Source organism: Octodon degus, unplaced genomic scaffold, assembly GCF_000260255.1.
Source record: "Octodon degus isolate 3935 unplaced genomic scaffold, OctDeg1.0 scaffold00052, whole genome shotgun sequence".
Classification (NCBI taxonomy): Eukaryota; Metazoa; Chordata; class Mammalia; order Rodentia; family Octodontidae; genus Octodon; species Octodon degus.
In genome coordinates this window covers 1,918,484-1,932,160 of record NW_004524628.1, presented here as the reverse complement: position 1 = coordinate 1,932,160, position 13,677 = coordinate 1,918,484, and the positions used below count along the sequence as shown (strand labels likewise).

Genomic DNA, 13,677 nt, shown 5'->3' with positions numbered 1-13,677 from the left:
GGTACCACATACACACACACACACACACACACACACACACACACAAATTTCTTGGTAGATACCTAACATTAAACAGAAACAAACACTTACATCCTTTAAAAAAAAATCCTAAGAGCTAATTAGTGCTAGGGTTTCACAGTAGCTCTTTAAAGGGCCCTGTTTGCTGCTATAAAATGAGGGGGGCTTTCCATCAGCGGTGCTGTTCCTTTCTTTGCTTTCCCCTTGTGATGAAAGTTCACATTTGTCGCTGCGAGCTTGGGTCCTAGCAAGGTCTGAGCTGTGTCACCCTGTGGTTTTTAGATGTTTCACACAGCCGCAGACAGGGAATGCTGAGTCGGTGTTCTCTGAGAGGGTCGGAGTGGCCGAGTCAGTGCCCTGTGGCTGGGGAGCCAGGCAGAGGCAGCGGGCTGAGTCCCCACACTCCCATGGCCAGCTCATGTGCGCAGAGCTCTCCTCCACTCAGCCTGCATCTGGGTGAAGGGGCGGGGGGGCTGTGCCTCCGTCTCTAGGTCATTTCTTTTTTAATAAATGAAATGCATGCTCTGGGCCTGTCAGCTGGGATTGCTGTATAAACACAGCTGAGATGCACTCACTCCTGTGTTTTGTTGCCCTTTGTTTTTTTCACATGACCTCTGTGAAAAAAAGAACCCTGTCACTCTTAGAGGCCCTTTGCACCCTGCTGTCTGACCCTGCCTGAGGGGCGACCTCCTTGCAGCAAGCGCCCCCCACCCAGGGCCCCGGACAGCTTCCCACTCCCTCAGAAACCACTTTCCGCAGTGCCCCACTTCCTCGGTCCCTGCTGAGCTCACCCTGAGCCTGCAGCCTCAGGATCCATCCCACCACCTTTCGGCCGTAGCTCCCAGCAGTGGCTCCCACTCCCTCCTGGTCCTTATGACACAAGGAAAAGAAACTCCCATGCTGAAAGATATCTGGGGCAAGATCATGGTCCCTAAAACCGAAGAATGAATTTTTGAAACAATGGAGGTTAAGGGCAGGATATACTTATTGGGGGAAAGAAAGCATCTGTCTGAGAGAGGGACGCAAGGGGACCCGAGTGGGTTGCCAAGACCCCTGCCTTTATGGGAATTTTTATAGAGCAAATCCACAAAATGAGGTGGGTCCAGGTTGGGAAACATGGGAACTCAGTAGGTGGGCATGAGGCGGGACAAAACTATGGCCAGTCAATAATATTGCGAGCATAATTACTCAGGTAAAATCAATTAAATCGGAATCCAATAGGGAAGTGAACCACGTAGGGCGTGGACGAGAATACAGAACAGGGGCTTTTCCTGTAGGGGCGGTGGGTTAGTTACTCTTCCTGGCTTTCTCAAGGTGATTGATATCTTATTTAGAATATCAGTCCCTGATGATTTTCCCGATGGAGGCTTGCGGCTGCATTTGTTTGATCTTTTTTTGGAGATGTGGCCCACAGTGGGACTGTCCACCCCTCCCACAACTGCAAGGTATCTTGTCTTCCCTGCTGGCTCCATGGAGGGCCCAGCCCTGTCTGACTGCCTATACTATTTCCATCTAACTCAGCTGCCTCCCACACTCAGGATCCGCCTAGTTCTTATTCTTTCTTTGCACCGCTGGACCCCATCAGCCCCGCAGATTCCTGTCCAAGTCCCCTCCTCTGCTGTTCACATTGCGGATGCTGTCAGGCCCTAGACTCCGAGGGCTCCCACTCCTCGCACTGGCATCTGGCCTAAGCAAACGAGTGAGTGGAGGGTGGGGGTCCTCGGCTCTCCCTTCTTCTCACCCGTCTGCTCCTGAGGCCTTGTTTGGGTGGCAGCTGCAGTGACCCCTCTACATTATAGTCTGAAACTTTGATTAGCACAGTTCCATCCCTAGTGCCACAAACAAATGCAGAAGTACATAAGTAAAATTATAAGACGGTCACGGCCTGCTTGTAGCTGTAATCAACATGAGGTGGTTCTCTGTCATCTGTAGAGTAGACCAGAAATTGTCGGATCTGACCTGCATTAGGCACTGTGGCTCAGTGGAAAAGAAGCTGAGCCTCGGCCCCAGGTTCCTCTGGGCTTGGGAGGCAGTTGGGGCCCGCTGTGGCACAGCACCATCCTGTTAGGTTCCTCATCCACACAACGGAGATAAGATAATACGTGGTAGCTGGACGTGCCAGCAGAGCAAGCCAGCGCCCGCGCAGCATTTCGTAGATGGCTCAAGGTTGCTGATGGGCAGGGTCCTGCCGCTGTTCGGGCGGGCACGGCCTCAGCTGGTACAGCGTTTTTCCCAAGGGCCTGCCTTTCTCTCCCGGTGGCGTGCTGTGAGGTGTAACTGCTAAAGGCACAACACCCCTCACTGCTAATGTGGGACTCACTGCTAATGTCCCATCTGTGTCGCCCACCTAGAAGCTGGAGCTCAGAATCAGGGGCACCTCCCAGGGGCTCCGTGCCACCCCTCCGAGCACTGCCCTTGTGCCCCAGGAACCCCCCATCTCGCCTCTCCCACACACATCTGTACCAACCTCAGCTTTCCTGCATCTGGGCATCCAGAGCCTGAAATTCCGGTGGGCACAGGGCCGGCCCTGGCTCCGGCTGCTGTCTCTGTGCTCGGAGGGCCCCAGCTCACAACCTCTACGCACTGATCTCCTTCCACCCGATGCAAACCAGGCCCAGAGAAGGAAAGGGGTGAGAGCTGAAGCTGGCCAGGTAGCAGCTAGGATCGGACCCTGGCATGGCACACAGCCCACACGAAGTGGGCAGCCTTTCTCAGAGCAGACTTGCAGCTGCATGTGGCCCTCCTCTAATCTGACAGCATTCTTTAAAATTGAGGTAAGATGCACACAACGGACAGTTCTACAGGCTTGAGCACTTTGTGTGCATTTCAGTCCCACCGAGAGCCTTCCGCGGTGGTGTAATGGTCGCCACCGTCCACCCCCAGAGCTCTTTATCTTGCACAACTCCAGCTCTCTACCCACTGAGGAACCCTCCCTGCCTCCGCCCACAGCAGCCTGTGTGATTACAGCCTTTATAAAATCTCATCAGAAAAGCAGAACTGACCACTTACAATGGCAGTTACCAAACTTTTTTTTTTTAATCCATAAAATTTATTTTATTTTATTTTGTTTTTCAGAGCTGGGGATTGAACTCAGGCCCTTGAGCTTGCCAGGCAAGTGCTTATTCAACTGAGCTATCTCCCCAGCTCCAATCCATAAAATTTAAATCACCAAATATCCCAGCCCTCCTGTTACCTACAGGTACAGGACCTCCTGTCGATCCCTTACGTCTCCACTGTGGAACTGTCCCTATGTGGAGCAGGGCAGACAGTACACATGCTCACTATGTCTTCATATTTAAAAGTATTGGGACCGGGGAGATGGCTCAATAGAATAAGCGCTTGCTTGGCAAGTGCAAGGGCCTGAGTTCAATCCCCAGTTCCGCCAAAAAATAAAAATAAATAAAAAATAAAAATATTGAACATAAAATGAAAAGAGGTATCAAAGTGATGTCACTATTCTAGGTAAAAAATAAAAAAGACAGATAGATTATTTAAACACTTTCTCCTAAGACACAAAATAAATGAAAGTGAATTAAATAGCAGAAGCCCCTAGATGAAATAATAAAAAGGACATTATGCCCTTAAGGACTAAATTTTCTTAAAACTTAGCTCAGACTGCCAACAATCAAAGCTCTGTAGAAACAAGGAGTCATGCAAAATTGATTTATACCATGAAAAATCTCAAAAACAGAAACAAAAACTGTTTGCCAAGCCTAAGTGACCATCTCCTGAGGGTAATACAGGAAAATCAAAGACAGCTCCTACACCTTCAGTGACACTCAGGATTGAATGCAGATATGGAAACTGTCTATGTCTGTTCATAAATATCAGTGATCTATGGCATACATCAGCTCATTGAAATCTAAGACTGTTTTTAGAATCCAGTAATACTAAATATCAATTTCTCAATATAGGAAAGCATTGAAATGAAAGGCTAATATAACTCCTTTGCTCAGCTTGTGATTCCTAATTGTCATGTCTCTGTTTTTTTGTGCTCCTTTAAATGTCCCTCCTTTGTAATTCTTAATTATATCAGACACCAGAAATGAAGGAACCACACAGAAGAGAAGGCCATCCCCTATAGAATTTTCCAGAAAGGATCATGATAAGCCCTTGGGCATAGAACTATTCAGTTGCAGTCCGATCCCCCCGCTACCTGCATGACTAGGGCACATCCTGTGACATCTGAGTGCACTCTTTATTTTTTAAAAGGTGACAATGACAGGGCTTTTGGGAAGATTAGATGGAGTGGTACTCCATACCATACTCCTACCCTCCATGTGCCACCTGGCTCCTGGCTTCTTAGCCCTCGTGACACCAGTGCCTGACTAACTCAGCTCCCTTCAGAACAGCCCTGTTTGATGTATACACTAGAGGTCAGCAAACATTTTTTTGTAAAATTCGAGATAGTAACTATTTCAGGTTTTGTGAAGCTCTTGTACAGACAACCATTGTAGCACAGGTAGTCATAAGACACCAACAAACAGATGTGGCTGTGTTCTAATAAAACAGTATTTTCAAAGCAATCAGTGGAACAGATTTAGCCATGGACCATAGGTTGTCAAATCCCGTATGAATGAAAGGACCACCAGGCATGGTGATGCATGCCTATAATTCCAGCCCTTAGCGGGTAGAGACAGAAAGATTGCAAGTTCAAGCCAGGCTGGGTAATTTAGTGAGCCCTTATCTCGAAATGAAAACCTAAAATGAAAAGGTCTGGGATGTAGCTCAGTGGTAGAGCACCTGTAGGTCGGACTCCCAGTGCTGGGAAGGAAGGAAAAGGAAGGGAAGGAGGGAGGGAAGGAAAGAACCGTTTCTGTGCAAAGGAAGGTATGATGAACATATATATCTTCTGTCCTGGGAACCAGAATCACTTTCTTCAAATGCCCAAGGAATATTTACAAAAATTGGATAAACATTAGGCCAAGGATACATTGTGATTAAATTAAAGATTACAGGGGGCCAGCGAGATAGCTCACTGGACTAAGTTCCTCTTTGGCAAGCGCAGGGACCAAGGTTTGATCCCGGGTAGTGGCACATGCCTGTAGTCCCAGCACTGGGGAAGCTGAAAACAGGAGGCTCCTTAGGAGTCTGAGCTGCGTAGTGAGGCCCTGTATCAAATACATGAGATGAAAAAAAAAAAAAAATTAAAGATTACATGAAGAGAAAGGGGTGGGAGGCCCTAAGGTAGCTTTCAGTGATAACAAAGAGCCAGCTGTCACCTCCACTGCCGTAAGGAACTGGGTGTCACCCCCAGTCACCTTCTTTTCCGCTTTCAGGTACGAAATCATGTTCTCTTGCTGGAGCGCCGACCCCTTGGACCGACCCACCTTCTCCGTGCTCAGGCTGCAGCTAGAAAAGCTCTTGGAGAGTTTGCCCGACTCGCAGGACAAAGCGGCCGTCCTCTACATGAACACCCCGCTGCCGGAGAACTGTGAGGGCCTGGCCGAGGGCCTGGCCTTCGCGCGGCTGGACATGAACATCGACCCCGACTCCATCATCGCCTCCTGCGCCGGCGCCCCGGCTGCCGCTGTCAGCGTGGTCAAGGCGGAGGTCCACGAGAATAAAGCTCAGGAAGAAAGGTACATCCTGAACGCGGGCAGTGAGGACTGGGACGACCAGGCCGGTGCCCCCTCGGCCTCCGCGCCCGCGGGAAAGAGCGGTGTTTTGCCGGAGGACATATTGGGGCGGAACGGGGTCTCGTGGTCCCATCGCGACACGCTGCCCTTGGGGCGCGCGTCCTCTGATGAACTTCTATATGCTGATGACTCTCCAGAAGAGTCGGAGGTCCTGATGTGAGCGGAGTGAAGTGGCAATGGCCGAGCCCCAGGGCATCCTCCTGCCTAGGAAGATTCATCTCTGCCTGATGTTTTTCTTTGAACTTCCTTTAGTGTGTGGGAGATTGAGCCCTGCTTCCTGGAACTATATGCTGAGACCCTTTGATTTTCTTTTTTCTTTTTTTTTTTTTTTTGAGAAAGGGTCTTGCTAAATTGCCCGGGGAAGACTTGAACTTGCAATTCTCCTGCCTCAGCTTCCCAGAGTTCTGGGATTACAAGTGGGCACCACCAAGCCCAGATGCCTAATGTTTTTTGTACAGTATTTGTTTTCTGAACTAAGGGAACTCCATGGCCCCAGAGCACCAATTTGTCAAGTAAGTCTTTAAAAACAAATAATAATTCTGGGGGTGTAGCTTGGTGGTAGAGCACATGCTTAACGTGTGTGAGGCCCCAAGTTCCATCCCTGGCACCATAAAAAAAATTAAAATACATAATATATTTATTTAAAGAGAAAAATATATGTATATAGTGAAAGAGACAGAGATACTGTATTTTAATAAAAGATGACCAGTTTTGCTTAACTTTCAGGTCCTTAAGCTCTTCCTCAGTGCTAACAGTTGTACAAAGTTGATGTTGTTGTTGTTGTTGTTGTTTTTAAGTTCTTGTTCCCAGCTATTAAATGTAAAGATATTTGTAAAATGAAATGCCATGTTTGACTTGCTCCTGGTCATCATAAGATGTGCCTAGGTGAGTCGAGTGTTTGATAACAGTGGTTCATTTAATGTTTAAAGTTTTATACTTGATTAATTTTCTGATGCCTTCCTAATAAAATCTGAATGAGAAGATGTGGAACTTTCCTCCAGCAGTGGCCCAGCAGCCTGGGCAGCTTTTCCAAGGCGCTTCTTGTGTGGCTGGTTCTCTGACCCTTCTCAGTGCTGCTTTTTAGAGACATGGAAAACCTCCCAGGGGCCAATAACTGAAGAATTGACACCAGGGGACTGCAAAATATAATCTGATTGGAAAGATTTGCAATCACCTACAGGAACGAGGCTGGCTTGGGCAGGCAAGGCACAGCCTGGAGCTCACACCCTGCCCAGCCTCTTCCTTGCAGCTCTTACTAGTTAAGGACTTGTTATGTTTCGAGCCTGTCTTGTGTGAGGCAGACATGACAACCACTATGCTACAGGAACGCGAGCCTATTTTGTGAATTGTCCTGTTTCATCTGTGGGCCGCTGTGCCGTGGTAGCCGTGCTTGTGGCTCGGCAGGGCTAGGAAACTGTGGCTTACCGTCCGTATCTACACACAGTAGGGCCCGAGAGTGGTAGTCAGAATTTAGAACATTTAATGAAGCATCTGATGGGAGGTTATACTAGCCAGATTCTCTTTACAACAACCAAATACGGAGGTGATTAACTTGGAAAAGGTTCATGTGGCTCACAATTCAGAGACTCCAAGATCAGGTGACTTGTTGGTGGACCTCCAGTGACATTGGCAAGGTGGCAGTGTCAGCGTGAGCTTGTGTCACAGGGAGTGCTCACATTACTACCCAGGAAGAGAGAGGACAAGTCAGGGTCACACGACGCCCTGGGCACTCCCCCAGCAACTGAGGACCTCCGTAAGCCCCCATATTGTTCTTTGGAAGACCCTCATCCACACCTTAGTGGGGGTGTCCCGCAGAGCTGCTTGACTTCTTTGTTTTACTTAATAAACATACAGCTGTCATTTATCGTGTGTCTGTCATAGCTACTTTCCCAGATCGGTACTACTGTTATCCCTGCTCCACGGATGGGCACACGGAGGCTGGACAAGGCATCTTACTGTAGGGCGGGTGAAGTGTCACCTTTCGAGGGCCACTGGCATCCTCAGGACCCTGTGTCCCCACAGAGATTGCTCATGCTTTCACCTCTACACGGGGCTCAAGGACACAGCCGGGGTCCTGGCCTGGCTGCCAGTCCAGACTCAATCTCCAGGGCAGGCTCCTCCTGTGTTACTGTGAAGTAGTCCAGGTGAAAATATTCCCAGGGTTCAGCAAGAATCAGCATTGTTCCAAGAAATGTAATGCCAGGGGCCGGGGAGATGGCTCAGTAGGATAAGCGCTTGACTGGCAAACGTAAGGATCTGAGTTCAATCCCCGGTTCTGCAAAAAAAGCCAAAAACAACAACAACAAAAAGGAATGTAATGCCAGCATTACATTTTATCAGTGAAAAGCAATGCAAAGATCACTGGGTCCTGCAAAGATGATTTATACTGTCAGAAATGTTTAAATGGTCATTCTAAGCCTCAATAAACTTTTTATATTGCCTACTTGTATGCAGTTTCTTTTTGATGGTAACTATCGAGAATTTGAAGAACTCTGTTTAAATCTGGGTCTTAAGTCTATGGATTGGGGGTGACCAAACAAAAAACTATCGAAAGGTTGTTAAAAGGAAAGTGTTTACATTTATGAACTAAATGTACAAGGATAAAATTGCAGAGAAATATTTCTTGGAAGTTTTATATACACTTAATATTAGATACTAAAACTATTATACTTTGTATTTTATAGTTCTAAATTTAATTATGTTACATAAAAATTAAATTGCTAGCTCATCAGAAGCCCTGCCAGCCCTATTCCATCCAGGGCACTCAATATTTTTTGTGTAATCAGTGAAGGGCTGGGAGTTTGGGCCAGTTCTGCCACAGGACAGTGTAAAAGCTGATCAAGCTATGGTTTCTGACTTCTTGAGGCATCAACAAACACAGTTGGGCACTTCACGTCGTCCAGCACACAGCCGCACGCCAGGGCCCTGGTGACAAGGGGCGGAGAATGCCTATAATCCCAGCACTTCAAGCGCTGAGCCGGGGTCACTATAAAGCCACGCTGGGCTGCACAGTGAGAGCCTGTCTAAAAAGCAAAATACAGTAAAAACAAAACCAAAAAGAGAATTTACAAGAGAACAAAGCTGATCTCCCACGGGTCTGCATAGTTCTAACACACTGAGAACTCTGGATCTGCCTCTCTCTCTCTCTCTCTCTCTCTCTCTCTCTCTCTCTCAAATGTACTTTAGTACAGGGTCTACAGGGTCTCACTACAGACATTGGACTCGTGGTGATCCTCCTGATTTTAGCCTCCCAAACGCTGGGATTACAGGCACGGGTCACCACGCCCAGTCTCAGCACACCCCAGGGACGGGGCTGGCACATCACGCTGGGAATCGAATCCTCTGCCCCTGCGTCTGCCTACGCAGGTGCTTTAGTCCGCTGAGCTATCTGGCCGGCCTGCTGCGGTTCTCTTCTTAGCCACACTCAAATGCTTGAAAACTTGGAGAATCACTTTGAGCTCATCCAATCACTGCTGAGCTTTTGGATTGTCTTCTGAACATAAACAGAAAACAACCTCTTGTAGTCTCTGCTGTGTGAACTCAAATTAGTTGTATAAGTGGGTCTTAAGAGCAAAAGTAGGGCACAGGAAATAGGAAGAAACAAGCCTGGTCATTGTCTTCTGCTAAACTGGAACAAGGGCCGGGGAGGTCAAGAGGACAAGGAAATAAATAGATTCTGGAAACACACATGACCTACAGGTTGAGGCTTATTCCGTCTGATGAGAATTTCTGCTTCCCCCCACCTGCCTCCTCCGCTCCCTGCCCTCCCACGCTTCCTCCTCTTCCCTCTTCCTTTCCCTTCCCTTCCCATCTCCCCCTCACTCTCTATTTCTTTCCTCTGTTTCTCTTTCTTGATTTTTTGCTGGCAGTACAAGCAAGGACCAGGACGTCACGTATGAGAACACCAAAGAACTCTGCAGTGCCGTAAGCCCAGTCAGGAGGCCGCAGCCAGGCCTGGATGGGTTTGTTGACCAGGTCTTCTTGCTCCATCTGGGCCTTTCCTTGAGCAAATGTGCAGGGAAGACACCTGTGCCTTCTGCAACACCCTGACGAGCAGCCGGGCCAAGGCAGGGACTTAGAGCGTCACTCTCCCCAGGTCAGGACTTTATTCCTTATACAATGCAAGGAATGTTTGTTTTATTAGAAATACTTTCCCTGATCGTGTTATGGACTCCTTAAATGTACTCAGAGGTAAAAATTAAACAGAGAAAGCTCACCTTAGCCAATAGTGCACACAGGAAAGTTCGGGGTGACTTGAGTGCCCCTTGTCTCTCACTTTAAACCCCTGTTGGGCTCAGGAGTGAGCAGCTGCCCTCCTGCGGACCTTGTCCTGGAGTTAGTGACTGACCTGTGGGCTACGGCAAGCAGTGGAGCCTTCATCAACAGCAGGTGAGGATCTGGGTGGGGACCAGAATGCCATCCTAGCGAGGGGACATTGTCTCTCTGCCTCCGTGTGCATCAGACCCAGTCCAAGTTCCCTACTTAAGAAGTGGGCCAAGCTACTGTGTAATCTTGTGGCCAGACTGGTCCTTGTCCACGAACGTCAAGACTCCGTGACTTCTCCCCTTCAATGGCATGAGCAAGTTGGAACTCTGCTGAGTCAGTGGGAAGACAACCGACCCCCAAATAAACCAGCTGCGACAGCAACTCCACTTCTCTAAAGACATTCTGTGACTTGGGGTGATAAAGGCAAAAACAGGAAGTCTGGGGGCGGGGGTGAGTAAACACCTCAGTCACACAACATTCCCATACTTAGATTTTGTTTTCTCACAAAGCTCTAACTAAAAATGAAACTACTATTAACAGGTGCTGGGGGGCTTTGGGGTAGATCGTCATGTCCTGTTCAAAGAATTGGACGAGCAAAAAAATATACAGGTTTTAATTTCATTATAAATTTAAAAAAAGTAGGGCCAGCCAAATAGCTTAGCAGGTTAAAGCACCTACAAGCAGGCACAGGGGCCGGGGCTCCAATCCTGATTCAGGGCCTGTGGTGCCGGCCCCATGTCCAGGGCACACTGAGCCGGCAATTGAGACTGGGCGCGGTGGCACGCGCGTGTAATCCCAGCTCTTGGGAGACTGTAAACAGGTGGATCACTAGAGTCCAGTCTAATTCCAGTCTAATAGTGAGACCCTAAACACACTGTAAACCCTTCCCTAAAAATACACACACACACACACGCATGCGCGCGCACACACACACACACACACAAAGATCTAAAAAAGTAGAGAAAATAAGTGAAGAGTTCTGCAGAGTGAGTATGGACCAGTAGAGTGAGAAAAGAAGTCTGCTCCACTCTGTACTCAAGTGTAGCCCAGTGAAGAGGCCCAGGGCCGCCACAAGCTTAATAGACCTGTCGGTTACACCCCCATTCCAAGCGCCGATCTAGGAATCCATCCAAAACCTTGATCTCGGTGGAGCTGAAGACCGCACTCTCCGGCTGGTACCAGGTGCAAGGCTCGGAAGTTCTTCTGCACACCCAACCTGAGTGTCTGACTGACCTGTCACACCCAGTTGCCCAGGTTCTTTGCATGCCCTGATCTGCCTCACTACCATTCTGTTTAAAAGGCATGACTAAGAAATGTACTGGTATTTAAACATAATAGTTATTTCTAGAAAATGTGAAGCATGGGCTATTCTCTTTCTTTTTTGTGACAGGCTCTCCCTATGTAGTACAGGCTGGCCTTGAACTCACAGTGTAGCCCAGGCTGACCTCGAACTCATGACAATTCTCCGTCAGCTTCCCAAATGCTGAGATTACAGGTATAAACCGCCACACTTAGCCAGAATATTTTCAGGTATTTTTATGAAAATGGACAGACATTTGAAAGAGGAGTTGGAGAGGCAGGTGTCACAGCACATGGCGATACGCCTGTAATCCCAGCACTCAGGAGGCTGAGGCAGGAGGAATAGGGGCTCAAGGATACTCTGGACTATGCAGTGTGTTCAAGACTGGTTTGAACTACAATAGGATTTTTGTTGAGACAGGGTTTTCCTATGTAATCTAGTCTAGCCTTGAACTCACTGTGGAGCCCAGGCTGGCCTGAAACTCCCGGCAATCCTCCTCTTCGGCTTCCCATGTGCTGGGATCACCGGCATGTGCCACCAGCACCCAGCTTGGCCTGGCCTACATAATGACACCCTGTCTCAAAAAAGAGAGAAGAAGAAAAGAGAGGAGAGGGGAAGGGAAAGGAGAAGAGGGGAGGGGAAGGGAGAAGAGAGGGGTAGAGCAGAGGCGAGAAAGATGGAAGTGGGGAGAAAGCTGAGAATTATGTGTATTAGCCCTTCCCACACCTTAAAATATGATAATTTTTATTTATTAATTTTTATTTCTTTGGTGGTACCAGGGATCGAACTCAATACCTTGAGCTTGCCAGGCAAGCACTTATTTCACTAAGCTATCTTCCCAGCCCCAAAATATGATAATTTTAATTAATTTATCAAGACTGCATGGTTATAAATTCTACCAAACATGTATTTTCTTTTTTTTTTCCTTTTTTTTTTTTTTTTTTTTTTTTTTTTTTTTTTTTTTTTTGGTATCTTTATTTTTTTTAGGGAAAGGTCTATAGGGTGTTCAGGGTCTCACTACTAGATCAGACTTGTAGTGATTCTCCTGTTTACAGCCTCTCAAGTGCTGGGATTACAGGCGCAAACCACCACACCCAGTCTCAACTGCTGTCTCAGTGCTCCCCGGGGAATGGAGGACTGAACCCTGGCACCTGAGCCTGCTTGCAGGCGCTTTAATCTGCTGAGCTATTTGGCCAGCCCCAAACAAGTATTTTCAGTCAACAATCATCTGAGGTTGTATTCAGTCCACTTGGCGATTCGCAAATGCCCACTCAGAGGAACAGGCTTTGGGATCTTTCAAGGATGGAGCGTCTAGGGCTTGCAGTCTTGATAACAGGCCAGAGGAGGGGATGGATGGGTTCAAAGGAGTCCTTTCCTTCTAAAGAATGTTCCTCTAAGTGCTCCGACTGGCACATTTTGCCGATGTCCACTAGTGCCACGAGGAAGCAGACAGGCCAAGCCTGGAGATGCTGTTTAGGTGCTAAGGAACTTCGGAACTAGCCATCAGTGGCCCTCTCTGGAGCCGGCCCAAGGCTCTGCCCTGTGTGACTTAAAATTGAAACACCAGGGCCGGCCAAACAGCTCAGCAGATTAAAGCGCCTACAAGCAGGTACAGGGGCCGGGGGTTTGATTCCCAGGCATGCTGTGCCAGGCCCAACCCTGCCCCCCCAGGGGCGTTGAGACAGCAATTGAGACTGGGCTTGCTGGCATGCGCCTGTAATCCCAGCTCTTGGGAGGCTGTAAACAGGCGGATCACTACAAGTCCAATCTAGCAGTGAGACCCCGAACACTGTAGACACTTCCCTAAAATTAAAAAACAAAAAACAAAAAAATTGAAACACCATGGACTAGAATTGGAAAATCCAAATTTTATGACCCACTAGCAGTCTGAGCAGCTGAGGAGTGCCAGCTGCTGCTTTGCCCCATGAGTCCTAGTGACTTCTTAAACAACCGCAACAAAAATCATAGTTCTGCTTCCTTTTCATTTATAGTTCGCGTGACGTCATCACTAACGTTCTGGCTTCAGGCTTGCTGCTATTTTTTTCTTCTACCGGTTCACATTTGTTGAGTCCCTTTAGTGAGTTTTTCATTTCGGTTATTGAATTCTTTTAACTCTGGTCATTCCATCTACTTACTTTAATAACTTCCATGGCTTTATTGATAACATCTGTTTAGTTGGGGGCCTTTAGGGGGTTGGTTGGTTGGGGTTTTTTTTTGTTTCGTTTTGTTTTTTTGAGACAAGGTCTCAATTGCAACCTGAGCTGGCCTTAAACTTGAGATTCTCCTGCCCCTGTGATTGCCATCCTGCCTGGTCTATTTGATTTTTAACTTAAAAATGTTTAAAACATGGTTGTCTTTAGTTCGCTGAACATGTTTATTAACAGATACTCTTTTATAAGAAGCATTTGTTTAATTCAACATCTACATTTCTATCAGGACAATTTCTTTCTCTTT

General features: G+C 47.7%; 1 protein-coding gene across 1 annotated transcript in view; it reads left to right on the top strand.

The window, feature by feature from the left end:
• Window positions 1-5,989, top strand: part of Mertk (MER proto-oncogene, tyrosine kinase) — a 120,506-nt gene extending 114,517 nt beyond the window's left edge. The window contains exon 20 of the mRNA XM_023717364.1: window positions 5,298-5,989. Within this exon, the coding sequence (XP_023573132.1) occupies window positions 5,298-5,817 (520 nt within the window). The 3' untranslated portion in view covers window positions 5,818-5,989. The remainder of the gene's footprint in view (window positions 1-5,297) is intronic.
• The last annotated feature ends 7,688 nt before the right edge of the window (window positions 5,990-13,677 follow it).